Consider the following 17,743-nt stretch of genomic DNA (forward strand, 5'->3'; position numbering starts at 1 on the left):
ATTACTTTTTAAAAAACATAAGTTTATTGAGAGAGAATTAATATACCATACAATTGATTCATTTCCCATTGATACACTTTAGTGGCTTTTTAAAATATTCACAGTCACACACCTGTCAGCATCGCCTCTTCTAGAAAACTATCATCACCCCCCAAAAGAGAGCCACATTCATTAGCTGTCACTTCCCATCCTTCTTCCTGCAGCTCCTGACAAGCGCAAGGCATCTGTCTCTATGGAGTTCCCTATCCTGAAAACCCTGTAGAAATAGATCACGCAAAATGTGGCGTCTTTCCGTGACTGCCTTCACTTAGTGTAAAGTTTTTTCCAAGTTTGTTTGTGCTGCAGCATTAATTTTCCCCAAGACCAAATAAAATCCTGTCTTATAAGTTTACCACATTTAATGTATAATATGTACTTTAAAAATGTTAAAACATTCATTCACCATTTGATGGGCATTTTCTACTTTAGGTCATTATGAATTATGCTACTCTTTCTAAACATCTGTGGGCGCGACTTTCCGTGGATCCTAGGGCTAGAATGCCTGGATCTAATGTGTAGCCCTACTGCAGACACACTATCCTGTTTCCCTGCCTTGCTAAATGCTAAGTTCTCTGCAATTGACTCTTTTGGCAAAGGTGACTTTCCTGCTCTAGGAAGCTGATGTTGGGGAGCAGGGTGACTTGATTTGTCTTAACACTCCAAGATTTAATATCTGGTTGGCTGTAGATAGCCACAGTCAGTAAAGGAAACCAAATTGAACACCCAGATGTTCTTGAACAATAACTTCACCTCTTCCTGATGCTCAGCTTATTCAGTGATTGTGTGAAACAAATGTAATAAGATTTATCGAATAATGGCAGCTACCATCAGTTGAACACTGGACATGTAGGCAGTCTAAGTAGTATTCTGAGTGTATTTAACGTCTAATTTTAGAAACACCAAATTATATTTTAAAAAAATCAAGGCAGACAGCTGTATTTTGTCTACATTGATGACTATGTCGAGAAAAACAAGCTAGCCTTAAGGAAAAACTCAGAAGAAAGAGGAACTTCCCTCAATGGAAAACTATTCGGAAAGACTCATTTAGATGAGCATAAAATATCCTGTGGCATTTTATTGCCAAGAAGCAGGAAACAGAGTGAGTTACTGTTGTCATTTCTGAGGTACGCAAAATTTGTTGCTAAGCAAAGTGTAAAATAAGCTAGCAAATATTAACTGAAAGAGAAATAAGGAATGTTCAAACACAACATTTTTTATTGGTGTTTGTTAAGCTCTTCTATTGCAAAATGCCCATCTCTTGCCTAGAATGAAGAGTCATTTGAATATTTTGCACACCATAACCTATTTCAAGGATGGCAAAAGCATGCAGAGTTAAACAAACCACTAGAAACAAACGTTACACAGCACTTTGCTTGTGACATGTTTAAACTTAAGAAAGCCAAATATATTAACCACAGCAAATATTGAGAACGCAAAAGCCACCACTTACAATGAATAATCATAACTTACATGGTAATGACATTGCCTATAAAAAGAATTCTAACGTATGTTACAAGTCATAAGTAAGTTTCTTCCTGGAAATAAAAAACCTAGCCTCGTTTTGGTTCAGTCTATTAGGTAGGAAAAAAAATAAAGGGGTATCTAACAAAAGAGCATGTTGTATTGATTCTGATTTTTGAGTAAAGTTGGTGAAATATGAATTCCCCATTTGGATTACAATTTCAATTCGGAATCCACAGCTATGTAAAAATGTAGAAGCATAACTAGTTTTCAGGGGACTCGGAATTGCCTTAGAAACAGAAGGCTGGGCAGCGCCCTCCCCTACTTGCTGCTCTCATCCTTCATAGCTGTTATCAGCTGTGTGCAGGCATCTTCAGTCCTGATGGGAGACTTGGCAGCTTCCTGTTTAGCAGCCAATCCAGGAGCTAGATTTCACCACGCTGACCACATCCTCCTTCTCCACATCATACTTGTATGCTTTGGGTCCAGAGAAGAAGTAAATGTAGCCTAAACGAGAAAAACGATGAAATTGTGGTTGTTAACATGACTTGCAAGTTTCTAAATGAGATCATTTGCTTTCTAGATGTGGCGCCAAGGAACACTGAGACTTTGCCAGGAGGTCGTGAGCTGGTCCACGTACAGCTCCTGCTGCAGCCTACTACTGCCCACCATCTCTCTCCGCTTCCTCTATTCCAGATGCTCCTTGGGGTCACTGACAGCACACGCCCCAGCCTGGTGCTTCTGCCCAGACTGATCGCATGTATAAATACCTCTTCCCCTCCCCTCTTCAACCCACAGACCACCTCTTCTATCACGAAGACTACCTGGTACCCAATTCAACACTCAATCATAGGTTCTCTTACTGTAGTGATTTCATCTGTGTGGGATGGAGGGGTCTACCTGGCAGTTATTAACCAGTCCACAAGAACAGAGACCATGTAGGAATGCAGGAACTATTTGCATTTCTGAGCAGCGCCCTGTTATACCCTCAGAGAAGACTGTGTTGGCTTACTACGTCATTCAGGAAATTCAATCCAACTTACTCAGTCTAATTTTATTCAATTCAATTTCCCCATATCTCCAGGAATTGGGTAATGAAGTAAGGACAGGCACCGGAAATGCTGAGAGAATGTGTATTCGAGTGTGTTTTTGAGGTAAACTTGGTCATTTTGATCTGGGTAGTTTTTTTTTTTATGTAAATAGACTGAAGCCATACAATTAAAGACATTCAATTTGCAAAAGGAGAATAACTATCTTTTTTCTAGAGGATAATCTAGCTCAACTATTAGGAATTCCAGAGCCGAACAGGACCATCAGGGACTCTTATTTGAAAGCCCATTTTTCTGTTTTATGGAAGTAGAGTCCAGACTTCTTATTACAGTTCCCATGTTAACATTTTCTTTTCTTTTTTTTTTTTTTTGTGTGTGAAAATACTCACCATTTAATTCCACAGCAGCATCTATTTGACCATTTACTCCTGAAAATTCCTCTTCAGTGTTCTTGGGATAATCTTTTTCCATTTTCCCTTTGCGTTCATCATAGCTGGAAGAAGTATTAACAGAAGGTTTCTTTTTAATTGTAGATGACACAGTGATGATGATGATAGGAATTCCCCCCCCCCACACACACACTCTATTCCTTCTCTCTTAGATCTTTCTTTTCTTTCTTTCTTTTTTTTTTTTTTTTTTTTTTTTTTTTTGCTTTTTGGGTCACACCAAACGATGCTCAGGGGGTTCTCCTGGCTTTTTTTGCACTCAGGAATTACTCCTGGCGGTGCTTAGGAGACCATATGGGATGCCGGGGATCGAACCTGGGTTGGCCATGTGCAAGGCAAACACCCTACCCACTGTCCTATTGCTCCAGCCCCATCTCTTTCTTAGATCTTTGAGGTTCAGGGGCTGCTCACTGGTTTAGAAGTCACAACTAAAATATCTCTTGTTATCGGAACCTTACCCCATGGCACTCCTAGTTGCATAGCTCAGGGCAAAGGCAGAGCTTAACTTGTGTATGTGAGGCATATGCCCCATCACTCGAGCTACATTCCGGTCCCTAAGGAATTTTTTTTTCCCTTTATCTCTTCCAGAATTTATATGTTGAAGAATCCTTCTCTCTTTCTGTCAAACCTGTATGTTCTCCTACTTGCCTTAGACACCCCTGTCTTTTGCTTTCCGAAGAGCATTAATCTTAATAAATGATTTCGAGGGACTGTTCTAAATACTGTAGTAGCCCCCAGGCCCTGTGAACACTGCTTAGGAGGCCTCTCCCTCCAGAAGTAAAATTAATAAAACAAAGTATTTGTGTGACACAGAAATCACCATTTTGGGATGTCTGATAGCATCATTAATAATTCATTTGGACCTTTTATATATAAAAGACAGAGCCTACATAACTAACAAAGGCTATATATATATTTTCATTTTACCAACTAAGACCATGAATATCAAATTCTATTTTAAAAAGACTATCACCTATTTTCAACCTATTTGTAAATTATCATTTAACGAAGAAAAGAAACTTGAGGGCGAGGGAGAGCTCCATGAACAAGCACAAGCTTTGCATGGAGGCACACAGGAGGCCTGGGTTCAATCATCAATACTCCAGGGAACTTGAGCACTACAAGGACTGACACCAAAGCCCTGAGCCAGAAATCTCCCCTAAGCATTACCAGGTATCAGAGAGAAAACAAAAACAAACAAATCAAAGGCTTTGGCATTAACATAAGCAGACAGGATATAACCTCAGGACAAGAAGTGGTTTTTGCCAATATTGACACAGACCTTATATTTATTTATTCTGTTGTGTTGTTCTTTTTTTTTTCTTTTTGGGTCATACCCGGCAAAGCACAGGGGTTACTCCTGGCTCTGCACTCAAGAATTACTCCTGGAGGTGCTCAGGGGACCATACGGGATGCTGAGAATCGAACCTGGGTCAGCTGCATGCAAGGCAATGCCCTACCCGCTGTGTTATCACTCCAGCCCCTTTGTGTTCTTACTGTGAAATAGTTTCATGAGACTGAGAGTCTTTGCTTTGAGAACAGATTTGGGGACTTTTGTAATAGAGCAATGAGCACAATCTGCAGAAAGTGCTGGGCTGGATCTTCATTATTCTCTGCTGACTGTGTAATCAGGGGAAAGCGCCTTGGTTCCAGAGGGCTCCTCATGGAGGTAGGAGAAAACTCAGGGAGCCTGGTGCAGGTGGACAGACACCCAGGGCAAGCAAGAGACACAGGACTTTTCAGTTTGTTTTAACACAGAGAATCATTAACTCTGACTAGGGTGCCTGAGGCGGAATGGACTTTGTAATTTTATCTGGGATCCTAACTCATCAAGGAATCTAATCTTTCCTAATCTTTAAACACTTCATCAGAATAACATTGTGTAGAAGGCGTGGGGAGGGTGGCAGGAGGGAAACCAGGGTCACTGGTGGCGGGAAATGTGCTCTAGAGAAGGGACAGGTGTTGGGACATTGTGTGACTGAAACCCAATCATGAACAACCTTGTAACTGTGTATCTCGCAGTGATTCAATTGAAAATAAACATTGTATAGGAGGAGGCAAAGTTGAGAAGGGTGAAGAAAGGAGGAAAAGAAAGTAGTGGAGGAAGTCCAGAGAACCAAGACAAATAAAGGAGTCAGATTTAGAAGATAGAGAGTTCAGTTACGGATTTTAATGAGGGTACATGAGAAATATTCTAACAGAATGATTCATGAATACTTTAACTGGAATCATGAACAAATAGTTCAGGAATGAAGAATGACCACTAGGTAACAGAGGGGGGAAAACTTCGGATTCTAGACTCAAAGGAGAGGAGCCAAAGGGGTAGTAGAGTGGGCAAGGAGCTTGTCTTGCAAACTACAGATTCTGGGTCGATCTCTGACACTATATGGTTTGCTGAACACCGCCAGGAATAATCCCTGAGCACAATCAATAGTAAGCCCCGAGCACTGTGGACAGCCCCTGCCCAAAGATTCAAATGACATATTCTGCAGCCTTAGAGGGAATTGTTTCTTTATCTTGTGACCTTGCTTTGGTCACTTAATCTTATATATATATATATAGTTTTGTAGTGCTTATGCTTCACTCTTGGCTCTGTGCTCAGGAGTCACTCAGATGGGCTTGGGGAACCTTATGTGGTGCTGGGAGTTAAACTGGGGTTGATACAATACAGAACAAGCATCTCAATCCCTTTACCCCCGTACTATTTCTCTAGCCCCAATAGAGCTGGTTTTGACATGCATTTTTCCACGTCTATGAATATTGTTTATTACAGTAGTCGATTTTCGGATGTGAAGTCAACCCTTCAGACCTTGGAAAGTCTCACTTAGTCATGATTTTCTATGTTGCTGGATTTGTTTGTAACTATTTGGGGAGGAGTTTGCACAGGGGTTACTCCTGGTTCTGTACAGGAATTACTCCTGGCAGTGCGCGGGGTCCCATATGGGATGCTGGGAATCGAACCTTGGTCAGATGCATGCAAGGCAAACGCCCTACCCTTTGTGCTGTCAATCCAGCCCCCTGGAGTCTCTTAAGGAATTCTCAGGGGGTGCCAAGGCCACTCCATGTAATACATGACCAATTGCGCCAGGTGGTGCACTGAGAGGTCCCAAGGATGCTGAGTTGCTTCCGTGGCTCTACCCAGAAGTGCTCCTGGAGGCCACGTGGGGCGGAGTCTGAACCAAAGTCCTGGAATGTGTGCATAGCACCCCGTCCTGACCACTCAACTATTTTCTTTCCCCTTTGGAAGCTTTGAGTGTTCATTTTAACAAAAATTATTGGTCTGAAGTTTTTATTTCCTTATGTCTTTAGTTGTATTTTTATTTATAAAATAAGCTATTCTTTTTAGGGAGTAGCACACACTCTGGGGCCCAGTGGCCACTCCGAGCACAGTGCCCAGCAGATCATGTAGTGCTGGGAGGATGCTGGGGATCCTGCATGTGAAGCATCACCTCCAGCCCCTAAATTATCCCCTTTCATTTCCGAGAACTGAGCTGCCAGAGCCAGGGAAAGCCCAGCAGGACCTGCACATATTGTGTTCTCTGCTCTTAAAAGAAGGTAAAGGCCCTCCCGTTGATCGTCGATTTGCTCGAGCGGGCCCAGTAACGTCTCCATTGGAGACTTTGTTGTTACTGTGTCTGGCATATCGAATACTCTCGGTAGCTTGCCGGGCTCTCCGAGAGGGGCGGAGGAATCGAACTCAGGTCGGCCATGTTGGCCGCTTGTAAGGCGAACACCCTACCCGCTGTGCTATCGCTCCAGCCCCGAGTCTGTTCACAGAGCAAAAGCTTTCCGGCCTGCCCGATAGGCACACAACATTTTGAATGTGTTTCCCTAAACCTCTATTTGTTTGTTTTTGTTTTGCAGTTACACCTTACCATGCTCAGGATTTAGTCCTGACTTTGCACTCAGAGATCACCCCTGGCAGAGCTCGGGGGGACGGGGGGGGGGGGGGGGGAGATCTGGGATGCTGGGGATTGACCAGGATCAACCACATGCAAGGCAAGCACCCTCCCTGCTGTGCTCTCACTTCGACTCTCCCCAATCCTTCTGACTTAACTGGTTCCGCTCATTTCCAGTCTGATCTCTAATTGTCACATTGCTCTCAGAGAGAGAGAGAGGACTACAACACAGACAGTTGGGGTTGCTATGTTACTTAAAGTATTTACTGACACTCACCTTTTCATGGAGTTAATCCTGATCTTTCTAGAAAGGCCCAGGTTGTCTCTGCCCTTCGGCCTACGTGATCCAGTTCAGGCTGAGTCACAGCAAGAGCTTCCTGCACCTGCCCACAGCATAGCTATTCCATGCACCAGCGCCAGGGCTGCATCCTGGCAGTCCCCTCCACCCTCTCAGGGTGACAGCCAGCCCGACTGCCCCTCACTGCAGCCCACACCTTTGCCAGCTCAGTGCTTTTCTTTGTTTTCACCCACTCGTGTGACTTCTAGCAGGGCACTTGGGTTGCTCTTAATTCTTTGTGTCTTTACAAGCCTCAGCCCTGCCTGGCTGGGATTTCTGGAGTGGGATAACAACCGGGTGGTAAACAGAGATGAGAAATAAGGGGGCAACATTCCTCCCCAGTGAGCGTTGACCTGTGAATGCACGCTTGACAAGGAGTGGAGAGACCGCATCACTCTTGGTGGTGCTCAGGGGGAACATATGGAATGCTGGGGATCAAACTCAGGTTGGCTCTGTGCAGGGCCAGTGCCCTCCCTGCTATACTATGGCTCCAGCCCCACTTTTTTCTCTTTTAAAAAGCTTTAACCAGGAAGCTCAGATAGAGAAGAGAGCACCAAATAAAGGGTGTTGGGAGGATCCTCCCAGGGTGGGAGAAGCATGCTGAAAGAAGACAATAGACCAAACATGATTGCCACTCAATGCCTCTCTTGCAAACCACAGGACCCAAAAGAAGAGAGAGAGAACAAGGGGGAATGCCCTGCCACAGAGACAGGGTGGACTGGGGGGGATGGGGGGTGGGAGGGATGCTGGGACCCGCGGTGGTGGAGGATGGGCGCTGGTGGAGGGATGGGTACTTGATCATTGTATAACTGAAACCCTAGCACAAAAATTTGCAAGTCTATAACTGTACCTCATGGTGTTTCACTAATAAAATAAATAAATAAAAAAAAAAAGCTTTAACCATTGAGATTCTGTGGTCTACAATGCTACTAATAGTGGTTTCTCATGACATAATTCCAATGCACACCCATCGTTCGCTTCTCTCTGTTGGAGCTTAGAAGAACAAATAATATCATTGTGAGAATGGGAATGTAGGGAGAGACGACCTGGCAGAAATTGGCCTCAAGGCATAGTTATTCCTTCATACAGTCAATTAAATATAGGAATGTATGCATGAGAGGGTTGAGCCAGGTGTAGTGGATAAAACTCTGCAAGAGAGGAATGATGTGACATATAGTCCACATGGGGTGGAACACCTTCATGTTCTACATCGAGGCACAGGACTTAATAACAAGGCCCTTTCCAGCTAGCAGAGCTTCCCTTCACCGAGTGTGTCCCTGCCCTTCTTCTACACAAAATCACCAGGATTCTGGAAGTGTCGGTATTCACTGGCCCTGGGGGTTCCCTCACACAACTATTGCCAATGGATAGTTCTGTGCTGTGTTGGGGGGGCTGCACCCGGCCACAGGGCAATCCAGTTACTGAGTGTGCACTGGAAGATAAGGGTGTTCTTTCGCCTGGGGACTAAGCAATGCAATTCTGGAATGAACACTTCACCTCTCGTTTGGAAGGTTCTAGATGCTGAAGATGGCTTCAGTGATCAGGGCCTGATACTCCCAGGAAGGGTCAGGGTACCTGTTGAATTTGCCTGCCGTTCTTTTTTTTGTGCTTCCCTTGGCATACACGTGTGCCACCAAGAGTAGAGGAGGCTGTACCTGTAATATTCATCTCCCACGAAGAAGAGGGTCTTCTGTGTGTCTGGGACATAGACAGCGGCGTCGATCCGTTGCACATATCTTGGGAACCCGAAATCATAGATGGTCCGAGGAGGACCCTGCATTTGGAATCCTCTTGTTATCCAATAATGGGGGCCTGAAAATAGAAACCAGAGTTTGTGAAAACTCTGTACCTTATGGTGATGCACTTCACTCAGAGTATGCTATGGAGGGCCCTAGGCAGGTTAAGGCTGTGTGATATCTGTCATGGTGATATCTGTCATGGTGATAGCCAACAGGAAGTATAAACTCCGAATCAGTTCAGTAAAAGACTTAAAACTTGTCCTGGAGGCAAAACAAAACATAACAAAGTCTTCATCATGCTTTAAGAAAGTAATACTATTGATATTTCTGTTCTTAAATTTAACACAGTATTATTTTTCATGATTCCTTTTACTTATAAACCTCAGTTTAGTCTCTAATCTATGACAAAAGGTTCAAGTATCATGAAAGTTCTATGATTCTGACTTAAATTAGTCCAAGCCTTTTGGGGAAGGCGAGGGCCACACCTGGCACTGCTCTGTGCTCTTACTCCTGCTCTGTGCTCAGTGATCCTTGGTAGGGCTTACAGGACCACATGAGGGTGCTGGGGATCGAACCCAGGTTGACTGTGTGTAAGGCGAGCAACTTAAGCACTGTGCTCTCTCTTCAGACCCTAGACCAACCTTTAATAAGCTGAAGTTTATCAGTCTATATAAGCTAAAACTGGCAATTAATACTGGCTATGTCCTGCCAGCTCACCATTCTCACATTTCAGGATTGATTGGTAGTACTAGAATCATTTTGCATAGGAACAAATGAAGGCCCAGAGCACTTAGATAACTTTCTAAAGTAGGTCAAGCAGCAACGGGTTGGAGCAGAGACTGAGAGTCCCCCTGCAGCCACAGGAGTCCCTCAGGAGCACTGCACAGCAGCAGCTGGACTCCAGGTTTGATGAAATGCATTTGAGCCTTTCAGAAGAGATGCTGTAGGACTCTGAGCATAAGCCCTGGCAGTCTGTGCCAGGTTTCCAAGCCCCTGGGCTCTGCACTTAGCAACAGACTTGTCTTAACATGGTAGGTGGCATTCCTACACGGCAGAAGGAGAGGAACATACACAGAGACCCAGGTCACTGAGCAGATATGGTCTGTGCCACGAGTCCTCATCACACCGGCATAGGCATGCGCCCACTGCCTATCCCAGGAGGGGTCAGCCAAGTACCTTTGAAGAAGTAGGCGGTGCCCCGTTCAGCCACTTCGTAAGCTGCATCCACATTGGACATAAGCTGGGGAAAGGAGCTCGTGATGGTGCTGGGCCGGATCCCTGAGGGCAAGTGAACCTGCCGACGCCAGAAAATCCTATCGGGCAAGTCCAAGAGAAATCAGTCAGGGGTTGATTTGGAGCTTAAACTCAACATGGATTGGAACGGGCTGGAAGCTCCTCTCTGGGGGGCCATTTTTGAATGCACCTTGCGCTTGGCTTGTTTTTAAAAAGAACATAGGTTTTTAGTTTTTGGTTTTGGTTTAAAGAAATAGCTTCTCCCCCCTCCCTCTTTGTCCTCATAACATCTATGCAATCCCATTTATTTAATGAAGGTCATTCAAAACATGAGGGGATAAAGCATGAAATTGTCAGTGACTTACACTTTTCATTTGAACCTCCCTAAGTGTCACTTCATACAGACCTTCCTTACATTCTGTTTTTTTTTTTTGTTTGTTTTTTGTTTTTGCCACACTTGGCAGTGCTCAGGGCTTACTCCTGGCTCTGTGCTCAGGGATCACTCCTCGCAGGGTTCAGGGAACCATATGTGGTGCTGGAGAGAAACCAAGCCAGCCACAAGCAAACTTCCCTAACTGCTCTACTATCTCTCCACCCCCCACTCTGATCTTTAAAAAAATTAAGATCTCATAGATAAGTATAATCTGGCTAAACATTATGAATATTGTAAAAATTAACTGTGGCTGGGAGATGTTAATTGTTCCTGTAAGAATAGCTAAAATGTTAACAATTATAATTCTCATGTGGCCATTCCTTTTCAATCACTAGTCTGCACACTAATGCTGGTCTGAGGTACAGAAAGATTGGTAACCACTGTCCTAGATATTCATCACTTGAAAGTATTTTTGTCCTTGAACCTGATGACTAATTAACAGAAATAGGGCATGCATAGTTAACTTGAGGCTTAGTATCTCATTTATCCAATCTTATTTTCATAAAATCACGGCCTTACACATGTACTGACGGAAAAATTGATGCAAATGTGGCCCACCTGAGTCATGTCTCTGATGAATCTCAGTTGGTATTCCAGCAGCCATCTGAACACTCAAAGTTGGGTCAATTTTCTTTCGTGTTAAACATCAACAAGTGACTCTAGGTAAAAATTAAACCCTACCTTTTATTTTTAACTTACAGGACATTGATGTTCTTTCTGATTTAGTATGAGAAGTGATAAAGTGTGGTGATTAGAGCCAGCCAAACTGAGCACAGACCACCTTTAAGGGGTCTGGGTTTGATTCCCAGCATCACAGGGTCTCTCGAGCATCAGCTGGAGTGGACTCCAGAGCTCGGATTAGCCACTGAGCAGTGCCTAGTGTGACTGCCACCCCCAACCCCCAAAGAAACAACCCCTAAACCAAAAAATTAAAAATGCACTTTTACAACTTCTTATATACATAGACTCTTAAATTCCTTAGGAATAAATGTGAATTTAGGATGCTGTGGATACTGTGAGGACTAGAGTGGTTGTTCTAAACCCATCATGCATTTGTGCCCTGTGGATTCTTAAACCTTTTCCCATTGGTGACTCCTTCCCATCCAAGAGAAATGCATCATGGGCTGGCACTGCTAGAAACACCTCAGATTCATTACATGATTGGTTTGAATTAATTACTGGTCATTTCACTTTCAGAAACTTTTACTGTTGCCAATTTTTTTTGTGACCTCCCCACTTGCAGCTATGTGGCCCCCGTGGGTTGTGAGTCACTGTTTAAGAAGTTAGGTCTTAGGGAATTTTGGCAATACTGGTGAGATTCTGACTGTTGCAATTGAGGGTGGGCAGGATTACTGAAGTCTGAAAAAACATTGTTTAACATCCCATAGTGCACAGGAAATGCCAATGCAATAAGGACTAATCTTGCTCAGAATATCAGCAGTGCCAAAATTCAGGAACTTAGTTAAATGCTGTGGTGGCTTCTATGGGATATATTAAATATTATATATAATATGTTATATTATATAATATACACATATTATATAATATATAATATATATTATAACGGGTCTCATTCCCCTAACCCTGAAAGCACCTCCAATATGACACCATTGGGAAGGACGAGTAAGGAGAGGTTGCTAAAATCTTGGGGCTGGGATGAATGGAGACATTACTGGCACCCACTTGAGCAAATGGATGAACAATGGGATGACAGTGATAGAGTGATACAGTGATAATATAATATATATTCTATATAATATTCTATATAATTATATATGATATATCTTATTATATATTGCAAATAAACATTACCCATCACTTAAATGGAGGATTGCTATTTCTAAAGTAATCATTGGAACATTCATACTACTCCAGAGAAGAAAAGTTATCTCGTATAATGAAGCAATAGGATATATGTATGGAGCGATAGCACAGCGGTAGGGCGTTTGCCTTGCACGCAGCCAACATGGCTGACCTGAGTTCGATTCCTCCACCCCTCTCGGAGAGCCCGGTAAGCTACCGAGAGTATCTCGCCCGCAAGGCAGAGCCTGGCAAGCTCCCTGTGACGTATTCGATATGCCAGACACAGTAACAACAAAGTCTCCAATGGAGACGTTACTGGGCCCGCTCGAGCAAATCGATGATCAACGGGAGGGCCTTTATATATATATATATATATATATAAATATATATATATTTCCAAAGGATTTTTAAATGTAGACTTTAGATTTTATGGTACCAAAAGGATTACAATTGACATGTAAGGTATAGCAGGAGACCTCCTAGTAAATCTATAAATGGATTTAAAATGAGTGAAGAGTCTAGAGGCTAAGGATACTTAAGCTCTCTCCAGCTCAGCATGGTACATGCCCAGCATGTGTGAGGCCTTGGATTCTGTCACTGGAACCGCACACCTCACCCCAGTACATCACAGAGTTGACCTTGGGACCATTGTCCCCAGTGCCACCATTTAAAATAGGTGGCCCCTATTTAAAAAAAAATCAATGAGCCTGTTAGAAAAGAATAAGTTTACAATGTATTTGGACCAGACAATGCAAGTAGATAAACCAGACAATAAAAGTAGATCTTGTATCAGTGCTTTGTAACAGGATCTTTGATAAAAGGTAAAGGTAAAGGCCCTCCCGTTGATCGTCGATTTGCTCGAGCGGCCCAGTAACGTCTCCATTGGAGACTTTGTTGTTACTGTGTCTGGGATCTTTGATAAGGAGAGGAAAATAAAGGAATATCCTGAGACTACAGCCCTGCAGTTAGGTAATTTACCTATAGGGTTTATCTTTGTGTGCCTGAACTCCCTTGTCTCTCAGAGTCTCAGAGTCAGGCAGGACCCCTTCTCCCTGCCAAATATATTTATGTCCCTCCTCCCACCATGTGAGTGACAGAGGATTGATTGAGCAGAACTTACTTGATCATTGATTTTCATAATCTCTGAAGTTTCCACTCCCTTTTATTGAAGAACAGGAAATGATTACGGAGTTTGCGATGGGGTCACTGTTAACCTCAGCAAGGCCTCTTGCGGCTCTCTGCCAGCCTCTTGGTGTGGGTTAGACCATTGGAGTTTGAACTCCAGGTTTAGTGACTTGGTCACTAAACCCAGGGGTGCCTAGGGACTTGGTCTCTTTTTGTAGAACCTTTGGTTTTTCTTCTGTCTTCCCCAGCTGTCTTCAGTGCCCTCCTGCCAAAGCTGACCTGGTCTTTTATTCTCAGTAACTGCTTTCCCGTCTGCTACTGAGACTCTCAAGGCACTTTAGTGTGAGTTGAATGAGCCCTTTCATTGTCCATCACCTCCCAGCCCTTACTCTCCTGGACTCTAAAAAGAGAGCCGCAAGAGGCCTTGCTGAGGTTAACAGTGACCCCATCGCTAAGGTCAGGTGGAAAGGCCTCTTTCTCTTTGATGCTCTCCATTGTCACTAATCTTCCCTGAGATGGAGCAATGTGGAATGGGAGAAGAGACTTGGCAAGCTTGAAGCCTGTTTTATCACTGAATAGGTGACCTTGTGTGAGTCATTTAATTTTTCTGAGGCTCAGTTTCCTTCTTTCAACTCAGAATGAGAACAGTAACATCTTGCAAGACTTCAAAGGACTTTCAATTGAGAGAACACATACAAAGTCATTTTATATACTCTGGAATATTTTTTTTTCTTCTTCTGAAGTGTTATTTGTAGACAGTTAAAAAAAGACAGACTATCTCTCTGACCCTATTTTGTTGTATTCATTTGGGGAGGGGGTCACACCTGGGATGCTCAGGACTTACTTCTGGCTCTTTGCTCAGGGATCACTACTGGTGGGGCTTGGGGCATAGTATGTGGTGCTTGGGATTGAATCTGGATGGGCTGCATGCAAGGCAGGTACTCTGCCCATGGTGATATGGCTCCACCTCCTATTGTTTCTTAAATTAAAGAAATTTTCCCATTGCATAGGTTTTCTACAGTGTCTGGACAAGAGTCTGTTGATGGGAAATCTGGACAAAGATACACAGACTGAGGGATCTAAACTTCAATCCCCAGATTTCCATTTTTGTTGTTGCTAGTGATAGACCCGGGGTCTCAAACATGCAGGCCAGGACTTTTACCACTGGGTCACAATTCGGGTCCTAGATTACTTATTTTCAAAATGAAGGACTTGGACATGACTGATCTCTATGCTTACTCCCTTTGTAAAATGCTATTATTTTTCTAAGTTCTATAACTGATTGTTATATTTTTTAATTTATCCTTAAATTTATAGTGTGTAAAACCCAGAGATATGCAAATAGAATTTTGGAATGAATGCAATTTCAGCTATTTCTTTCTCTCCCTTGAGTACCTAAGGAAATCTCAAGTCATCTTAATAGTTTGGATTTTATTTTTTGGTTTGTTCTTTGGTCACAACTGGCAGTGGTCATGGATTACTTTGGCTCTGCCCTTAGGGATCACTTTTGGTGGGGCTTGGGGGCCAGATGGGGTGCTGGGCATTGAACCCAGGTCGGCTGCATGCAAGGCAAGTGCCCTACCTGCTGTGTTATTGCTTCAACCCATATTTGGAATCTGTTATATGTGATTTGAATATTTATGAAAGTTTTGACTTTTAACTTAAGTTCATTTCTCTTCAAAGAGAACATCAGGCTGCACCAATAAACTTCATACACTAAGAAGAATAGGTGACCATGTCAAGGTGACTTATAAGAGTACTGCATTCCATTTTGCTTTGGAAACAAATCGTGTGGTTATGACATCTACAGCGTGAAACGTCTCATCAATAGGTCATTGTTAGTGATGGGGAATTCCAGGCTGGTGGGTGGCGGGGGACAGACAGGGAGCTCTTTCATAAAAACCCCCAGGTTGCCATGAGACTGAGTCTTAAAAGAACTCCTTTGTTTTTGGTTCAGGCTCCCCAGGCACATTGGGCCTTTGGTGACAGCCAGTAAGGGGAGAGAGAGAGAGAGAGAGAGAGAGAGAGAGAGAGAGAGAGAATTGTGAGATTGTAGCTCTGGGACACAGCAGGGCAGGTGTCCAGGGAGTGAGCAACAGACATCATCAGTGGTGTGACAGTGAGTCCTGGCTCTCCCATCTCTAGCATGTGTTCCTGAAAAAAGTGACAGCAGGGATGGTGCTTGCCTTGCACATGGCCAACCTGGTTTCAGCCCCTCCACCCGTGGTCCCCTGAACCCCTCTAGGAGTGACCCCTGAGTGCAGGCCTAGCAGTAAGCCCCAACTATTGCCAGGTGTGTGCCCCATCAAATGAGTCTTCACTCAATCACTCAACGAATCATTAAACTTTTTGAAAGAAGCCCCAAAGCAAAAACCCTAATATTAAAAAAAGTCAAACGTTGAGGTAACTTAAGGAGCTCTAGTTGTATTTAACTAGAATTATTCATCCCTCTTCCATCGTTCTCTGTGCTGTTGACAGCTGACAGGTAGGGAGTTATGATCCTTGAGAAAGAGTGGTTTGGGCAGAGAGGTGACTCAGGAATAATTCTCTCATCGATCTAATTATCCATATGACCATCAACCAGGCCAAATGACCAACCACCCCTCTGCCCAACAGGCTGTCTATTACACCTCATCACTGAACATTTGTTGAGCATATGCTACATCCTTTCACTAGGCGAATGGAACACAGCAGTAAACTGAACAGCCAGCAGAGAAATCTGGGCTGGAGTCATAACTCGGCCTCTCAATGAACCCCTTTTACCTCCTGAAAGTTACTTGTTCCCTTTCGGCTTCTTTCATCACTGTAAACTGGGGATTCTCTTCTCTACTTCCCAGTGGAAAGTGTTGGAAGAAACACAGTGAATGAGAGGGAAACGGCTCACTACCGGAACACAGTAGGCACTCCTGACCCTGGGCTCTGGAAGCTCCACATCTCTTCCCAGCTCCTCCCCCCTTCTCTCCAGCCCAGGACAATGTTTACTCATGGTCCCCATCAGGCAGCAGCAGGGACCTGGAACTTTTGGGCCTCCTAAATCAGAGCTGGTGGCCCGTTCTGGACTTACCGGTCCCTGAAGAATAGCAGCTCCTTTCCCAGCATTGTCACCGCATCGAAAGATGAGGTGGAATCACACAGGTCAGGGTGGTGAGGGGGTGTGTGCGGTGAGGTGGGTTTTCCCAGGAATGGTTTCCGAGGTCCTAGAAAGAGAAATGGTCAGGATAGAGCCTGAAGTCCAGAGCCACACCTGCACATCTCTGACTGTGGCAGGAAGGCAGACCTGTTTTTTTTTGTGTGTGTGTGTGTCTTTTGTATTTTTTTGTTTTTTTTGCTTTTGGGGTCATACCCAGCAATGCATAGGGGCTACTCCTGGCTACTCCTGGTGGTGCTCAGGGGACCAAATGGGATGCTAGGAATTAAACCTGGGTTGGCCGCGTGCAAGGCAAATGCCCTACCTTCTGTACTATTGCTCCAGCCCCAGACCTTGATTTTAATCTTTTTGCTCATCCACTGGTTTGTGTGATTAGAGCAAATGATTTGACCTCTTCAAGCCTCAGTTTTCCTAGAGTGGGGAGGAGCAATATTAACACCCTTCTTAGAAGTTTTTTTTTTTTATTAAATTACATCATTTCTGAAAAGCATTTAAATTACAATTACATTCAATTTGCCAGCTGCAGGTACTATAAATGCATTTAGAAGCCACAGGGATGCAATATGAACATAGATAATCCTACCACATTCAATATTTCAATGTTTCTCAGAGTAAATTTTAGCCCTGGGTGGAGAAAGAGAACAAAGGTTAAGCTGCTTGGCTCCTGGGTCTGTCCTCAACACTGTCTGGACCCTGCCTTGTCCTCAGCACTGCCCTCGGTTCCCTGAATACAGAACCAGGAGTCAGTCAGAGTAAGCTGGTGTGGCCCTCCAAACTAATCTCCCTCACAAGAAACCCCCCTCCCAAATTCCCCAACCATTTTTTGCCTCTGTCTGATCACACAATGGTAACTAGAATGATGATGATCAGTTTCCAATGTATAAATAGTATGAAGTAAGACATCATTATGTTGTACTGTAGCACTATAGCACTGTCCTGTTGTTCATCGATTTGCTCGAGCGGGCACCAGTAACGACTCACAACAAATTGTGAGACTTGTTGTTACTATTTTGGGCATATCAGATATGTCA

At 43.7% G+C, this 17,743-nt stretch overlaps 1 protein-coding gene across 1 annotated transcript in view; it reads right to left on the reverse strand.

Annotated features, from left to right (window-relative positions):
- Nucleotides 1-1,787: 1,787 nt before the first annotated feature.
- The window catches only part of MMP20 (matrix metallopeptidase 20), a 33,839-nt gene continuing 17,883 nt past the window's right edge, over nt 1,788-17,743 (reverse strand). Inside the window, exons 6-10 of the mRNA XM_056115166.1 lie at nt 16,629-16,761; nt 10,147-10,283; nt 8,887-9,043; nt 2,939-3,042; nt 1,788-2,007 (exon numbers count right to left, since the gene is read on the reverse strand). Of these exons, the coding sequence (XP_055971141.1) occupies nt 1,907-2,007; nt 2,939-3,042; nt 8,887-9,043; nt 10,147-10,283; nt 16,629-16,761 (632 nt within the window). The 3' untranslated portion in view covers nt 1,788-1,906. The remainder of the gene's footprint in view (nt 2,008-2,938; nt 3,043-8,886; nt 9,044-10,146; nt 10,284-16,628; nt 16,762-17,743) is intronic.

The sequence above is a fragment of the Sorex fumeus genome, unplaced genomic scaffold (genome assembly GCF_029834395.1).
Source record: "Sorex fumeus unplaced genomic scaffold, SorFum_2.1 ptg000028l, whole genome shotgun sequence".
Lineage (NCBI taxonomy): Eukaryota > Metazoa > Chordata > Mammalia > Eulipotyphla > Soricidae > Sorex > Sorex fumeus.